Source organism: Candida parapsilosis, contig 005809 (assembly GCF_000182765.1).
Source record: "Candida parapsilosis strain CDC317 annotated contig 005809".
In the NCBI taxonomy this organism is placed as follows: Eukaryota; Fungi; Ascomycota; class Pichiomycetes; order Serinales; family Debaryomycetaceae; genus Lodderomyces; species Lodderomyces parapsilosis.
The window spans coordinates 2,130,452-2,146,504 of record NW_023503281.1 but is presented as its reverse complement, the minus strand read 5'-3'; the positions used below and the strand labels follow the sequence as shown (position 1 = coordinate 2,146,504).

Genomic DNA, 16,053 nt, shown 5'->3' with positions numbered 1-16,053 from the left:
GATTTATTCGCGACCATTGGAATCTTTTTGCGGGAAACAAAAAATTTTCAAAGTTCAAACCGTTTCCACCAGATAGACCCAATCACTACACGCATTCAGCTATGTTCAGCAGAACTCCTCTCGTTGGTAAACTTGTGTCATGCACCAACCAGATAAGGATGTCTTTGCGAAATGTTGGATATTTGGGTTGTTTGGCTCCAAATGAAGGCTCGACTCAGGGATACAAACGTCTAGGACGTGGACCTTCTTCCAACAAAGGTAAAACATCAGGACGAGGTCAAAAAGGTCAGAAAGCAAGAGGGAAAGTTCCAATATGGATGGAAGGTGGTCAAACTCCATATTTCAAGCAAATGCCAATGGTGGGTTTCAGAAATGCACACAATGCCAAAGCATACCACGAGGTCAACTTGAGCAAGATCCAAGATTTCTGGAACACTGGCAGGATACCATTGAAGGATGGTGATACGCTTACAATCAAGATAATGAAAGAATGTGGTATCATAACGGGAAGCTTGAAAGATGGTGTCAAAATCTTGGGTAAAAGCACAACTGATTATAGCGTGCCACTAAATATCGAAGCCTCAAAAGCAACTGACCAGGCAATAGAGAAAATTGAGAGTGCAAATATGTCATTCACCGCTAGATATTTTTCAAGATTGGGGTTGAGAGCCTTTGTCAATCCAAATTATTTCTTATTGAGAAAAGGTTATGTTCCTTTACAAGCAAGACCAACTAGTCAGAAGGATATTCAGTATTATTCGAACCCAGATAAGAGGGGCTATTTGCACAAGGATCGTTCGATACTCTTAGACCACTTGGATAAAGCTCGTGACGAATTGAAAACCGCAAAGCCAAAAAAGAAATTGTCCAAGTTCAAATCCTTGCTGGAACAGCTTAAGGAGGCATCATCGGTGGGTTTCCAGTCCACAAGCAAACTTGTCAGTGTCAAGGACTTGGCTTGAAAAAAAAAATAAAGTCTAATGTATATAGTATCAATCAAGATCAATGAATAGATGTAACAAACTCTCAACAGTTTCTTGAATGTCATTCCATGATACCTGAACCTTTTCTGAGTCTGTCCTTTTGTTAAAACTATAGTTAAACTTACGAAGTGAAAACATTGTTGCTTTGTGGGTCATTTGGTATATTTCCTTTATCTTCAACTTGTCATTAATTGATTCTGTTTGGTTCATTGAAAGGCCACGAATTCTCAAGCCTGATTGAATAATCTTATTTACGGCTGTACTTATTTGCTCTTGAGTAGATAGAACCAGTGATTTGTTTGGCTTCGGTTGAGTTCTTAGGAAAGGATTACCTTCTTGCTTCTCTTTTAGTACCCTATCAAACGCAGTCACAGCTGGTGATGATGTTGTTGTTGACTTCCTCTTTGGCTTCACAAATGAATTTTCCAAAGTCTTATCCTCTTCAAGGAAGTCTCTTGTGTATTTCAATTTGGAAAAGTCCAAAACAAGGCATCTCACTTGCGTTTCATAATAAAACACGACGTACTTTTCTTCGCCAATTTTTGTTAAAAGACCATGTCTGAAGTCCGCATTTGAGGTGATTTGGAGAAGTTTTTGTTTGAAGAAGATTTCCGTTTGTGGGTCATTGCTAAATATCAGCAACGATTTACCATCTATAAGAAAGATGGGTAACTTGTTGCAATCAATGTACGAAATGAACTCACAAGAACCAACTATTATCATAGAATTATCCAGATCCGACCAAAATTGAACGTCGTTATAGATGCGGTCTGCATCACAAATGGTGGTTGTAGATACGAGGTTCATGTAATTGATGAAGCGTGCATACAAAAGTTGAGAGAGAGACTCAAGATTTTGTTTTGTCAATTCCTTGATGCGTCAAGAACAAGGATTTCAGATCCTGATTAGACTTTGACTACGAATAGACTGTTTAGAATCCAAGGGCGCCAATTATTTCCAGAGTTCGTAGAGGATGCGAGTCTCCTTGTGGGTATGGTCCAGCTTACTGTTCTCTTTACACGATGGTATAAGCTGAGCTGAATCGTTCCTCCACAATGTTCTGATCTTCCCTTACGGCAATAAAGGACACAATTATAGGTCAAGTTTAGTTATGTCTCAAGACCACTACTCACATGGTAGTATATGTCAGGCCTATCGCACAGTATTATCAAACTCATCTCCAATTTGTCCCCTCGGCATTAACTTCGGTGTCGCCTTTTCGATATTTTTAAAAGAGAGAGAGAAAAAAAAAATCTGATAAAATACCCGATGATTATCTTTTTTGGTTAATACGAAAAACCACCATCACCGATTTCCGAGTCTCATCCTTTCGCGTTCAAGCTGTGTAATTTTACTAAGAGGATCACCTGGAGTGTTGAAAGCTGTAACATACGTGGAGCCAAAGAACGATAACTGTATTCCTCATTTTTGAAGCAAGATATACACTTTCGCATTTACTGCTTGATTTAGACTGCCAGTATCGGAAACTAAAAACATACAACAAAAAAATGTCAACAAAACAAAGGGTGTACTCTATATCGAAGGTCTATTCGGACGTCAATAGCAAGAAACCTTCAGAATATTGGGATTATGAGAATCACAAGATAGGTTGGGGAGAAATAAAAAATTACGAAATTGTCAGTAAGATAGGAAGGGGGAAATATTCAGAAGTATTTCAAGGAATAAATGTATTGAATGATGAGCCATGCGTGATCAAAGTGTTGAAACCTGTGAAATTGAAGAAGATTTATCGGGAAGTTAAGATTTTGCAAAATTTGACAGGTGGACCCAATGTTGTGGCACTTCTAGATGTGGTTCGCGATGAGCAATCAAAAATACCTGCTTTAATCTTTGAAAAAGTCAATAATGTTGATTTTAGAGTTTTGTATCCCAAGTTCACTGTGAAGGATATTCAATACTATTTTACGCAACTTTTAATAGCGTTGGATTATTCGCATTCAATGGGTATAATACATCGAGATGTGAAACCACAAAACATAATGATTGATCCTATGAATAAGAAGTTGAGATTGATAGATTGGGGCTTGGCTGAGTTTTACCATGCTGGTATGGACTACAATGTCAGAGTGGCTTCGAGATACCACAAGGGCCCAGAGTTGTTGGTTAATTTGCAGCAGTACGACTACTCGCTTGATCTATGGTCAGTTGGTTGTATGTTGGGAGCAATAATATTCAAGAAAGAACCGTTGTTTAGAGGTGATTCAAATAATGACCAGTTGGTTCAAATTGCTAAAGTGTTGGGAACAGAAGGCTTGATGAGCTACGTAAAGAAATATGGTATAAAATTGAGTCAGGATTACGATGGCATTTTAGGCAATTATTCAAGGAAGCCGTGGAAATCGTTTGTAAATAATGAAAACAGGTACTTGATCAGTGATGCTGTTTTAGACTTGATTGACAAGTTATTGCAATATGACCATCAATTGAGACCAACAGCAAAAGAAGCCATGAATCATCCATTTTTCAAATTACAGAGCTAAAAGAAGATTGAGTGGGGGGGGGGGTTGAGTGCATGCGGAAATGGTTCTGCAGGGCGGGTTTCGCTAAATAATGTTTGTAAGAAAGAGGCTTTTTGTGACGGTTGATGTTGCCAATAACAACTAATTAATAGAAATTTATATCGGATCCTACATTGACAGTGTGATTGGTGATGATTCAAATATGGGTAAAGTCAGAGTTTTAGTTGCAGCTTATGTATGGTATATGCTTACTTTATTCTTGTGCAATCACATGCAGTATACACACAGGATTGCCAATTCAATACACCTTAGTCTCTTTGCTGTAGACTAAACCACTCTTAGTCCTCAGTTGTAAACAAATTGACTTTCTTAGCGTCATGCAAGTCTAATGCAGTACTTTTCTTCTGGATTATTTTTTTTTAGGATTACAACGCCTCTTCTCTACAAAAAGACATTAAACGATAAAAAATTCAAACAGGAAAAAAAAAAGAATCAGAAAAACGTAAACACACCACGTAAATCACTAAAAAAGACGATTCAGACAACGATCACACACACATTACACACACAGAATTTTTCTTGCACAGCTCATTGATCGTTATTTTGATCCAGTGAAGAGTCAACCAAAAAACGTTTCCCCATACTTATTCACTCCTTTCCATTCAATTCTATTATTACAAATGCCACTCTGTGCGAGTTCCCCCAAGACGAGTACGTATCATCTTTTCATCATAAGCCTCACATTGAAAAAAAAAAAAATTGTGTTACTAACTTTTCATAGTTCAAAGAAAAATTGTCATCCTAGGAGATGGTGCTTGTGGAAAGACTTCGCTATTGAATGTTTTCACAAGGGGGTATTTCCCTCAGGTTTATGAACCGACTGTGTTTGAAAACTATGTGCATGACATATTCATTGATGGGCAATCAGTTCAATTGTCACTATGGGATACGGCAGGACAAGAAGAGTTTGATCGATTACGGTCCCTTTCGTATTCAGATACCCATTGCATAATGTTGTGTTTTTCAGTTGATTCTCCAGACTCACTCGAGAACGTACAATCAAAATGGGTTGGAGAAATTGCCGATCACTGTGAAGGAGTCAAGCTTGTTTTGGTTGCATTGAAATGTGACTTGAGGAATGATGAGGACGTCGATAATCTGAATCAACAGTTTAGTCAAAGCAATCCTTACTCGCCACAAAAGAGGCTTATCAGTTATGACCAAGGGTTAGCAGTAGCGAAAAGGATCAATGCCTCCAGGTACTTGGAATGTTCTGCTAAAAAGAACAGAGGGGTTAACGAAGCATTTTCAGAGGCTGCGAGAGTTGCATTAAATGCTAAACCAAAGGGTGCTAATGACGATATACAAGATAAAAAAAGTTGCGTAGTAATGTAATAGGATATTAATGATCTAAGGACGTTTCTCTCTATTTGAAGGGGTAGCTTTGTAGCTCTTTTCTAGCATCCCATATATCTTCTGAGCTTCCTTTTGCTTTATCCTCTAGTAGACGTTTTTTGAAAAATTCCTGGATTTTGATTCGACTGCTCAACTCTTTGTCATTTAATTCCTCCAACGACTTATCCTTTCCTTCCACTAAGGAACCATGTTTGATAGCAAACCAAAACTTTTCTCTTTGCCTTTGGCATGAATCATATGACCCATATCTATAGTAGTTTTTAAATTGACCTCCTAATGAAAAACATGCAATAAGCTCATCCAAAGCCGTCATGATTGAAAGTTTTCCTGGATACTCATTCAAAATGGTGTTTTTGTTTATTTCTTTGATTACTTCGTTTCTTTTCTGTTGTATGTCAGCATTGGCATTCTGAAATTCGCGCCATAATTCTTCGAGTTCAGGCTCTTCCTTGGACATTATGAAGTCGATGATGTTTGGTGAATCAATCAATTGTAATAAAAAAAAAAATGAAGATGAAAAAAAAAAAAAGAGAGCCAAAAATGTAAGAAAATAATTAAATGCTCTCAGCAGGATTCGAACCTACGATCTCCTCATTACTAGTGAGGTGCCTTACCAACTTGGCCATAAGAGCAGTTTTCATGTAAAAATCTGTGCTGAATATATATAATGCTAAGGCAAGAATTAATAACACGAATATTATTCACTTTACCCAAAGTGCCCGTAAGAACTGGCTATAAAGCCTGTTTGATGTGAAATACTTACTCTACAAGATTGCAAACCTTTTTTTTGATTGGTGAATGATTTAGTTATGCCTAATTTTATATTGATTTTGCTACAAATTGGAACAAAATTGCCGCAAAAATTTTTGGAATTCGAGAGAAGTTTTCTTAATCAATGAATGTCAACTTTCCAGTAGACATAGAGCTACATGTATAAACTTTACACCTGTTTATGATTGATTGAGCTATTTACAGTTGCTTCTTTTTGGACTTCATTTTATGACCTGCATCACTAACTTGCCCCCCCCATCAACAGAATTACCAGTTTGGGAAACTAATTTTGTGCGTAATTTGTTTTTTAATCGAATCTTGGAGATAGACAATTACACGGCTTACTTACTGTGAGGATGAAGCAACCAAAGGTGCCGCTCACGCCATATCGTGATTTAGCCTACCGTGTCAGGCAGTTAAAGCCCATCTTAAACGTTATCAAACGTCAACTACGCATTATTGTATACATCTATCGTATCAGCACCAAGAATGTCATCAAAGCAATACGAGCAATCTTCCTTCAAAGGTCAACTATCGTGGTCGCTATTTTCGCCTATCTTTGCGAAGTGGTACCAAATCTCTTAAAGAATGCAACGAAACATCTTTTTGAATTAAAGGCGAAAGGATTTCTGAGCGAAGCATGGCAGATAATTATTGCCCCATTACAAGCCGATCGTCTGCCTATCTTTATGATTCGCTTAGTGGCAACTTTGAATGCCATGAATCCAATATTTATGAAGCTTTTGTATCCTTATGTTGATGGAGAATATTTTCTTTTCACAACGACATTCCTTGCTGGTTTGGTGTCATCAATTTTGAATTTTCCTAGGTTTCAAGAACTCAAGATCGAAGAAGACAAGTTTTACACTTTTGATTGGACGTGTATATTGGTCACAAAGGCGATTGATACGGTAATATCCACCACAGTTTCTCCTCATGTGTCGGCTCATACAAATGACTTGATAGACTTGCTGGTCATTTTGGTTTCTACATATTGCGTCATGACTGCTTGGTGGTTCAAACCTGACAAACTTAGTCCTCAAATGGTGAATTGGATTACAAAAATGACTCGTATAGATCCAAGTGTACAAAAGGGAGTACAGGAGTTACACGAGGGCACAGTGAGTTACACTACACAAGAAGCCTCCCCCGAGCAAGACAGCTTCCAGAGTTTTGCGGCTCTGAGAGGAAAGAATTCAAAGTTGGGAGATTTAACACAACACGAAAAACTTCCCTGCGAGGTTTTACATGAGTTTACAACACACAGCTGCCTCAAACACACCTTTGACATTTTTGTATCCCAGTTTATATCCAGTTTAAGATTCTACTCCTACGTCAATTTATTCACATTTGTCTTTTTCAGAGGCTTTAGAGGTAATATGAGGAAAGTGTGTTTGAAAACAATCAAGTCGTCATTGTTTGTTAGTTCGTTGACTACAATACATTGGGGGTGCATATGTTTTATACGAAACCATCATCCCAAATGGTTTGGACAAAAATATTGGGACATTTTGGGTATCAAGATTGGATCAGCTCTTGCTGGATTGAGTGTGTTGTTTGAAAGTGCCAAAAAACGTCAAGATTTGATGCTATTTGTAACACCAAAGGCTTTGGGTACTTTTTTTGATGCAGCCGATAGCACTAAAAGAAGACAGTTGGAGACTGCTGCTTTTAGTTTTAGTTTTGCAATATTAGTGGCTTTTGCTCGACTGAGTCCAGCAAGATTGAGAGGTGTCGTTGGTAAAGGATTGAGCTACATGGTAATGTGATAGCTTCATTGTGTCCGCAACTTGTATACTGCTTTTACTGCATGTTGTCGTATACAGCCTCCGCCATTTTATCAATATCGTCCAATGAAAGCGCCACCATTTCATCTTGTCCTTCTACGCCATCATCACACATGTCTGCATTCTCCTCACCAGCTTTTTCAAAAGTTATATCCGACTTACCAACTGTGTCGGTAGTTTTCTTGACGTCATGAGCAAGTTTCCTCAACTGACCTTCGGTGACGCTATCGCTGATCAAGTATACACACAAATCCTCCAACCATATCTTGTCGTAAACGTAATAAATGTCATGAAATCGAAACAATTCTTTCAAATCCAATAATGACAGAAGTACAAGTCTCTTCCCTCCTCGTAGGACGTAATACACATCGCCCCATACTTTTTTACACAAAGCGAAGCTTCGATGAAGTGGGTAAGTCAAAGCTCTTCTAATGCATGTTATGACTGCTGATCTCAACAAATTGTCTGAACCATTAATTGTTAGTTTGGAATCCAAAAAGGAAAATTGAGGTGTTATTTTGCCAATTGTCCAAGCACTTTCAACATTGTGTTCTCCTTCATTTTCCCGAAGGTCAAAGTAGTATGCAAACAAAAGACAAACAATAGTAACTAAAACTTCAATTTTATACTGTTCATCTAGCAAGTACGACTTTCTCGGTAATTGCATCATTTTCTCTTGCTCTTCCTTGGAAAAATCAATTGGCATTATAACAGTCCGTTCATCTTCATTTAATTGTTGTTGTGATTTGTACCACTTAAGAAACTTTTGAACCGTGGGATTCGTCCACTCGATCAACTCTTTAAAATTCTTGTCATCATCAGCGGTGGGATGTTTCTCCATAATGTAGTCAGCTGCGTATATCTCAGGGTCAAACTGTATATTTTCCTTTATTAGTCTTTCAATAATACGATCAGTTTCTGGAGTTGTTTCAGGATCACCTAGCCCGTTGATATCATTACCATTGGATACACTTACGCCAACGATTCCATCATATTGATTATCAAACCCATATTTGACATTTGCAGAAATTTTAAGATCCTTAGTACTACCTGCATCCAATGTCGGATTAACAGGAACTTCTTGTTTAACCTCCCAATCAAAATCCTCGCCCTCTTGCAAATCTTTTTCAGCTTGATCGTTGCATACCTCATTATTGACATCCAATTCCTCAATTAGAGGTTTCTTTTGCTTTTGCTCATCTACCTTATTCTCATTGGTTCTTGCAAGTAACTTTGAGGTCAAATCCAAGTCAGGAAAAAACTGTCCCTTATTCTCCTTTGGTATCCTAATCTTTACACATTCCGATTTGGAATCATATTCTGCATGCGATCTTTCATCGTCTACGCATGGGTATGGCAATCTCAATCGTAAATAGTATGGAGGGAGTGAAAATCTGAATAAGTCGTAGTCAACAGTCATTTCAATATTTGGTGCACTGAATCTGACATGCGAAATTTTGACGTCAATGTATATAAACTCGTCATCCTGGTTGATGGTGAAAAATGGAGTAAGCATGACTGTCCCGGTGGTGCTCTATGCAATTGATGTAAGGCTGAAGAGGGGGGGATAAAGTATACAGAAAATTCTGTGATGAGATTGAAAAGTTCCATGAAGATCCACAAAAAGTTGCAAATAGATAGCGGAGATGAGAAGAGAGAAGAAAAAAATTATTGACTTCAGTTGTAGCTAGCCTACACAATACCATCCGTCAAAACCCCCACATAAATGAGTCCAGTTGAAATACATCCTTCTACAGACAAGCCAAAGGTTGCAAGGAGAAGATTTGTTGGAAAAAAACCAAGTTCGGACGTTAAAGCCTCGGCTGAGGATCAACCACTTGTAAAATCAAGCATCAAGCGTCACATCGGAAGGGCAGTCAACCAAATCCCTGATGATATCTTGAACGATAAAGATTTAAATGAAGCTATAAAACTATTACCTTCCAACTACAATTTCGAGATACACAAGACAGTATGGAATATACGAAGACAGAATGCTAAACGAGTAGCATTGCAAATGCCAGAAGGTTTACTTATTTATTCATTAATCATTTCAGACATATTGGAGGAGTTTTGCCAAGTTGAAACTTTGGTAATGGGGGACGTATCATATGGAGCTTGTTGCATAGATGATTTCACAGCCAGGTCGTTGGATTGTGATTTTATTGTCCATTATGCGCATTCGTGTCTTGTTCCTATTGATGTTACTGAAATCAAAGTGTTGTATGTATTTGTCACAATCAACATCGATGAAAGCCATTTGATAAAAACAATAAAGAGGAATTTCAATCAGGGTGCGCAAATCGCTATATTTGGCACCATACAATTTAACCCCACAATTCACAGTGTCAAGGCAATTTTGGAAAATGATGCTGAAAAGCCCATTTATTTGATACCTCCACAAACGAGACCATTATCCAAGGGTGAACTATTGGGATGTACATCAGCAAGGTTGAACAAAGACCACATCCATGCAACAATATATGTTGGCGATGGAAGGTTCCATCTCGAGAGTTCAATGATTCACAATCCTGATATTCCAGCATATAGGTACGACCCATATGACAGAAAATTTACTCGCGAGTATTATGATCAAAAACAAATGACACGAGTTAGGGAAGATGCAGTAGTTACAGCCAAAAAGGCAAAAAAAATCGGGTTGATTCTTGGCGCTTTAGGACGACAGGGTAATCCCATTACACTACAAAAATTGGAAGTTCAACTTTCTCAAAGGGGGATACAGGTTGTCAAGATAATCCTTAGTGAGATTTTCCCACAAAAGCTATCCATGTTTGATGACGTTGATGCGTTTGTTCAAGTGGCTTGTCCTAGGCTATCCATTGATTGGGGTTACGCATTTAGTAAACCTTTATTAACTCCGTATGAGGCAATGGTGATGCTCGAACAGGATACAATGTGGAATGAGAAGTACTACCCAATGGACTATTATGCCAAGGATGGCTATGGTAGAGGACAAATTCCTGCTAGGGAATAGAAAACAAATGCATATTAAAACCATTTTTATCGCTCTATTGAGTTGAGATGTTTTGCTTATACGTTATATAAACCTCATCAATACCCAACATTGTTGCCAATTCAAAATCTGACCAAGTAAAGTTGTATTCTATGTACTCTTTGTTGATTGAGTCCAATTTCTCGACAAATTTGACAAACTCTAAAAATACATTGTTGACCACCTCGGTTACAGTTACTGGTGAATTCAATCGAAGCAACAGCTGCTGTATTTCTATCATTGCATTGGGGACATACTCTTGCAACATCGAATCCACTTTTTGCAACTTTTCCAAACTGTATAATTTATTTTCTTTAATGGGTTCATAAATTGATGGTTCAAAAAAATCATCCGAGAACGGACAAATCATATTAATGATATTGTAATAGTCATACAATCCGCAATGTTGAAGTAGTGTAGTAAGTTCCAATTCGGTCAACTTGGCGACTAATCCGTTGTTCAAATCATTGATTTCCAACACTTTATCTGACAACAATGATATCGGCATGATTTTTGACTGAATCAAGTCTAGAAAATTAAATCGTATAATGTATGAATCCCTCTTGGTAAAAATGTTGTTATCGTGCACATGGTCAGTAAACACTTTGATTGGTTGGTTAATGATCAAGTTCAAAAACCTATCGTTTTCTTCTTTCGATAAATGAAGTATGGTGTCGCTAGTCACTTGATCAACCATTGGTAAAATCTCCGCATAAAAATCAATGATCCATTCTGGCGGTTGTAAATCTAGATTCAACTCCAATCTCGCCAGAGTACTCGATGAAATAGTGGCAATCTTGCTGGAAACGATGGTGAATATGCGATCTTGACATGCGCGTACCAACACCTTCATTGTGGAAACAAGATCTTCCGATTGATGCAATTGTTTATCAAACATCATTGAGTAAAGTTCAACCAAGTTGAAAATTTGAAAAATTGTGAGCAACTTGGTTTCCGTTGAGATGATTTGTTCAATCTTTGACTTTATGGGTTTCGACAATGCTTTCAAAATCATATCGGTTACATTTTGAATAATACTATCAAATTGATGATCATCATCGTCGCCCATGGTAAAAATATTGGTAATTGTCTCCGATTCATTCACGGCAATTGAGTGAATGTATGCAAGGAAGTCACCAACAAAGCGAACAGGATCATGTGCCGATAAAAAGAGGGGCCTAATATCAGTACTGCTGGATGCTGCACTTTTTGCACTAGGACGTCTTTCTGTGGATGGCCCTTGTGATTCATCCTGCCCTTGAATTTGGTTGTAAAACTCATGTAACAAATCTTTCGATCTTGACTCACTAAATTTGTTGATAATCTCACCAAAGCGGTCTTTGTCTTTAAGAAATTGAAAACAATTATGCAATGTAACAAACCGACTTTTAGAATTTAGCGAATACAAATTGTCCAATGTTCGATGACAATAATGCACAGCACGTTCAATAGCTTTGTCTATGATACCATTTGTCTTTGACATGATTTTCAAGCCCAATTGAGGGTTGTCCTCGGCCAACAAGATTGAGCAGTCCTCTACAATTCTTTCCGCTTTTCTCAATGCAACAAAAAAGTCATCATTCAAATCTCCTTGAACAAGCATATACTCTTCATATTCACTCAACGTGAATTTGTTTTTAAATGCACTCAAAAGTTCCTTTTTGATTCCAATCAACTGTTTTTCTTCATATAATTTATTGACAGTTGTGTTAAACTCATGCAGGAATTCAAAGTTCTTTTGTAAACGATCATTCGTTTGTTTGTTCAAGTCATTCAATTTTTTCAACTTTGCTTCGACATGTTTCAACTGTTTCACGATTGGTTGATACTCCTTCAATACAGTTGCCTGATTCTTGATCAATTCATGCTCGATACGACTCTTTAATTTCTTTCTTGATACAGTGCCCATGAACCCCGGCTCAACTAGTTCCTGATAATACTGAACATCGTGATCCAACTTATCTTCAAGACTTGAGAATATTTCTCTCATTTTGGTGTCACTGATTGAACCATTCAAGACTCTCGATAAACGTGTGCTTAGCGAATCAGTTACGTTTTGATTTGTAGTGTCAGACTTTGAAAGTAATTCTTCTTTTTGCAAAATCGACAAAGATAGCTTGGCATATTTATCCATGACATCATTCCCCTGTGACTGGGGGTTAGTTGTGGTAGCTGCAGTGGAATCATTTGTGGTCGATGTGAAATTTCTTGATAAACTGAATCCGGAAAACTTTTTGCTAAAGTTTTCCAAATTTGACGCTATCGGTAGTGACAATGCAGGTTGTGGCTGAGGTAGATTGACATCTTTATCATCAGTATTGAACGTGTCAAATTCCACGAAATCCATTTGGCGGGAGGGGGTGGTATAGATGTACCTGTCGCTCTTGTTACAAGGATCAACTTGGCCGACCTTTTTTTTCTCTCTCTTTTATTGATCGCTAACAAAAGTTTGAAAATATTTAACAATATATAGATCACCCGTATATTCACAATATTCAAAGCTATACACAGAACTGAAAACATCACACATCAATGAGAATAGCCTCATTGGGTAGTACCGTAGAAACTCACGTAAAAAGAAAGGTCTAACTCCATTGTAAAAAAAGAAAGAAGCAAACACACAGCGTCACCTTAAAATCACCTTGAAATGAAATGAAATAAAAAGTGCTCGATGCGAGCAATGCACGAAGGTTAGAGCAAACTGGAACAAAGTGCTATCTAGGAGGGGATATCCCCGCACCTAATTGGTTTATGTTGTCAAGTCTTTGATGCTCAAACCTGATCTTGGTTTGTTATTGTATGCAAATGATTTGTTTAACTCCGCGGCTAACAAAATTGAAGAAATACCATCTTCCATTTTCTGATTCCTTTCCACCTTCTCGACGGGGCCCTCATCATCTGTCTCGTCTTCCCATGCAGAACGACCGTTTGAACTTTTAAGTCGGTCTATTGGCGGTAATTGTTTGTTAATCCCATTGGCACGTTTTTGACTCAACGATTGAAGACACTTTGACGCGTTAACAATTTCAGGCAAGTCAGTATATGATTGGCACTTGCTTCGGGCAGTTGGTGGGACAGTTGATTTTTCCGTGAAAATGGAGCTCAATGATTCACTGCTGGTAGAGGTAGATTGATTCTGACCAAGATTGTGCCAAACAGCTGTAGAAGTGGAAGGAGTTTGGTGTTTGTAATTGTATGACTCTGTTTGTTGTGGAGAGCACTCGTCGAGTAACGGACCTGCACTTGTCGGCGAAAAAGTTCCCACAGGCGGAAGCTGTTCCACATTGACAAACTTTGAATTGTTTATGCTCACGGGTGACACCAAACTTGCCGATTGCTCCAACTTGATTGGATTTTGTTGATTCATTAGTTCCACCATTACTGGTGATGAGCTTCTTGAATCGCGCGGTTGTTGAGCGTTGGTGGACACCTTGACGTGTTCCTCCTCCTCCTTGGGGTTCTCCTCACTATAATTAGAAATGGATTCTGCTAAATCTACCTTGCAATTCTTCAAATCATCCAACCTCAATTCGCCATAGCCTGTGTCATTAGGTTGCAAACACGACTCTGGGAAATCAACACCAAAGATTGGAATTAAAGCAAACCTAATGTGATAACAAAATCTTTTAGCTAAAACCTTGCACAATCGGAAAGGCAACCAAGTTCCTTGAATTTTCAAAAACCCACCTCTTATGCGTTTGATATAAGCTTGGTACTGTTTTGGTGTAGATTCAAGCAACTTTACAATATCAGCCTTCATGTGAGAAGCACTTGGTGGAGCCGCGCCATTAGCACACAATGATGCTTTCCAAATTCCCGTCAAATGGACATATCCCGTCTCGTAATCCCAGATCACCCAGTGATCATTGATCATGTATTCAAATACAGTAAGAAAATTTCGTTGTGGATCCAAAGCAGACGTGGCATACTTTTTGGTATCAATATTTGGATATATGGTTGTATTTAGTTGTTGCACATTTGCAGATGGAATTTTGTTCGCAGTTGTTAGACTAGAAAAATCCTTGTGAACAGGGTAGTGTATTGCCTTTTCGTTAAAGACAAGTGTTTGCCTTGGTTTTCTATTATAGATCAGAGATCCTGTTTTGGTATGCAGTTTGCCAACTTTAATTGATCCATTAGAAGCAGACTTTCTTCTTTTTCTTTTGTCCAGTTTACCAAGTTTTTTCACTTTTGACGGAGTGGTTTTGGTTTCGAGGGGAGTCTGTGATGTCGCGAGAGTGGCCTGTGATGCGTCGTTTCTGTTGACCCGGTGGCGCACTTCAATTGGCTGCATGTGTTGATTATAAGGCGATGCCAAAGTATTACCTATAGTACCAGTAGGCATAGATGGAGGACTCATGAGTGAAGCAGGGTAGTTTGGACTGTTGTAACTTCCCTCTTCTACTGGATGTCTGACAGCGTATGGTGAAAGGATAGGCGAAACTGGCGAGATTGGTGAGTTTTGCGCAAACACGTATTGTCTAGTTACAGGCAGGCGTAGTTGCTGCAATTGTTGTGCATGCAACAGGACAATTGGAAAGCGTGATTGTGGAGGGGTGGAGAAGCTGTCATGGTGAGCAAAGGTAGATTGTGATGGAGCCGATGGTGTAGATACCACGTGGGAAGGCATGGGTAACTGCTGTGGCACTTGAAGTTGATTTTCCTTGGGTGACATAATGGTTCGATTTGTCAATTGATGGATAGATGGTAGCTTAGTGGTCAGTTGACTTCCTTCTTGGTTCAAACTGTACACCATCGACGGAAGATGAGTTGTTTGGGGAGATATAGAATACGATGACGCCAAGTGGTTGATGTTGTAGCCAATTGGACTAGATGTGTGATCTGGGGTGGTGTGGTATACACTTGGAAGCATTTTTCTGACGTTGTATTTGGTCTAACGAAGTATAACTTTAACTTTTTTTTTAAAAATAAGCTTTTTATAAAATTTCTTGAATTGCAGATTTTGGACAAGTTGATGAAGTTGTTTCTGCCTTGCAAGGTGGTTCTGTAGCGCTTTGAAAATGAGGCGATTATCGTCTTCTAATGCGAACCTTCTCGTTAATGAGTAAGACGTTGCTTCGACAGATCCAAAAATGACGTTTAACTGAAAGGTACCGCTATGTTTTTTCAATAATGCAATCAACAGCTGCTTCAAGTATCAATGTGGAAAGTCCTTCCCCCCTTGGTTAGTTTTATAAGATTGGAAACCAAAATAAGGTGTGTGTGTGTGTGTGTGTGTGTCTATTAAGTAATATCTTTGGTAATAATGCCAAAAGCTGTCTTTAGTTAAATTGGGTGGTTTCGATACCTGTTTATTGTTTTGTGTAATGTAATATTTCTTCTAGACCGGACACACAGTAAAAGAAGAGCACAAAATTGAGTTTGTCTCCTTTTAAGACAGACAAAAAATAAAACACAAAAATCAAAAAGTGATATCAATTTGGGGGTGCAAAGGGGAGGAGGGGGTGATGACGAAAACAAATGTCAAATCCTCACAATCTATGTTATCGTTTGGAGACTTCACTTATTGGTTAAAGCCCTTTAATCGTTTCTCTGTAGGTCAGTTCAATTTGAATTGAATGTAGTCACAAATCGGTTAATGA

At 38.3% G+C, this 16,053-nt stretch overlaps 10 protein-coding genes and 1 non-coding gene across 11 annotated transcripts; 5 read left to right on the top strand and 6 right to left on the bottom strand. All coding sequences in view use genetic code 12, as the record gives it.

Moving 5' to 3' along the window:
- Positions 1 to 101: 101 nt before the first annotated feature.
- Positions 102 to 962, top strand: MRPL10 (mitochondrial 54S ribosomal protein uL15m; the record flags this gene model as incomplete). Its single annotated transcript, XM_036809937.1, has 1 exon — positions 102 to 962. The coding sequence occupies one exon, from the start codon at positions 102 to 104 to the stop codon at positions 960 to 962; it is 861 nt and encodes a 286-aa protein (XP_036666524.1).
- Positions 963 to 992: 30 nt separating this feature from the next.
- Positions 993 to 1,790, bottom strand: CPAR2_210010 (uncharacterized protein; the record flags this gene model as incomplete). The annotated part of the gene is made up of 1 exon (XM_036809936.1): positions 993 to 1,790. One exon carries the CDS (start codon positions 1,788 to 1,790, stop codon positions 993 to 995), a length of 798 nt encoding a protein of 265 aa, XP_036666523.1.
- Positions 1,791 to 2,491: 701 nt separating this feature from the next.
- On the top strand, positions 2,492 to 3,484 carry CKA2 (casein kinase 2 catalytic subunit; the record flags this gene model as incomplete). Its single annotated transcript, XM_036809935.1, has 1 exon — positions 2,492 to 3,484. One exon carries the CDS (start codon positions 2,492 to 2,494, stop codon positions 3,482 to 3,484), a length of 993 nt encoding a protein of 330 aa, XP_036666522.1.
- A 659-nt stretch (positions 3,485 to 4,143) lies between these two features.
- RHO3 (Rho family GTPase) lies at positions 4,144 to 4,858 on the top strand (the record flags this gene model as incomplete). Its single annotated transcript, XM_036809933.1, has 2 exons — positions 4,144 to 4,174; positions 4,245 to 4,858. The coding sequence occupies 2 exons, from the start codon at positions 4,144 to 4,146 to the stop codon at positions 4,856 to 4,858; spliced, it is 645 nt and encodes a 214-aa protein (XP_036666521.1).
- A 31-nt stretch (positions 4,859 to 4,889) lies between these two features.
- Positions 4,890 to 5,336, bottom strand: CPAR2_209980 (uncharacterized protein; the record flags this gene model as incomplete). The annotated part of the gene is made up of 1 exon (XM_036809932.1): positions 4,890 to 5,336. One exon carries the CDS (start codon positions 5,334 to 5,336, stop codon positions 4,890 to 4,892), a length of 447 nt encoding a protein of 148 aa, XP_036666520.1.
- Positions 5,337 to 5,438: 102 nt separating this feature from the next.
- On the bottom strand, positions 5,439 to 5,511 carry CPAR2_t_cp_Thr(AGU)_13. The gene has a single exon. It is a non-coding gene; the product is annotated as a tRNA-Thr (tRNA).
- Positions 5,512 to 6,006: 495 nt separating this feature from the next.
- CPAR2_209970 (uncharacterized protein) lies at positions 6,007 to 7,419 on the top strand (the record flags this gene model as incomplete). Its single annotated transcript, XM_036809931.1, has 1 exon — positions 6,007 to 7,419. The coding sequence occupies one exon, from the start codon at positions 6,007 to 6,009 to the stop codon at positions 7,417 to 7,419; it is 1,413 nt and encodes a 470-aa protein (XP_036666519.1).
- A 34-nt stretch (positions 7,420 to 7,453) lies between these two features.
- CPAR2_209960 (Hsp90 cochaperone) lies at positions 7,454 to 8,953 on the bottom strand (the record flags this gene model as incomplete). The annotated part of the gene is made up of 1 exon (XM_036809930.1): positions 7,454 to 8,953. The coding sequence occupies one exon, from the start codon at positions 8,951 to 8,953 to the stop codon at positions 7,454 to 7,456; it is 1,500 nt and encodes a 499-aa protein (XP_036666518.1).
- Positions 8,954 to 9,163: 210 nt separating this feature from the next.
- Positions 9,164 to 10,432, top strand: CPAR2_209950 (2-(3-amino-3-carboxypropyl)histidine synthase; the record flags this gene model as incomplete). The annotated part of the gene is made up of 1 exon (XM_036809929.1): positions 9,164 to 10,432. The coding sequence occupies one exon, from the start codon at positions 9,164 to 9,166 to the stop codon at positions 10,430 to 10,432; it is 1,269 nt and encodes a 422-aa protein (XP_036666517.1).
- A 34-nt stretch (positions 10,433 to 10,466) lies between these two features.
- Positions 10,467 to 12,797, bottom strand: CPAR2_209940 (Golgi transport complex subunit; the record flags this gene model as incomplete). Its single annotated transcript, XM_036809928.1, has 1 exon — positions 10,467 to 12,797. One exon carries the CDS (start codon positions 12,795 to 12,797, stop codon positions 10,467 to 10,469), a length of 2,331 nt encoding a protein of 776 aa, XP_036666516.1.
- Positions 12,798 to 13,199: 402 nt separating this feature from the next.
- CPAR2_209930 (uncharacterized protein) lies at positions 13,200 to 15,323 on the bottom strand (the record flags this gene model as incomplete). The annotated part of the gene is made up of 1 exon (XM_036809927.1): positions 13,200 to 15,323. The coding sequence occupies one exon, from the start codon at positions 15,321 to 15,323 to the stop codon at positions 13,200 to 13,202; it is 2,124 nt and encodes a 707-aa protein (XP_036666515.1).
- Between the last annotated feature and the right edge of the window lie 730 nt (positions 15,324 to 16,053).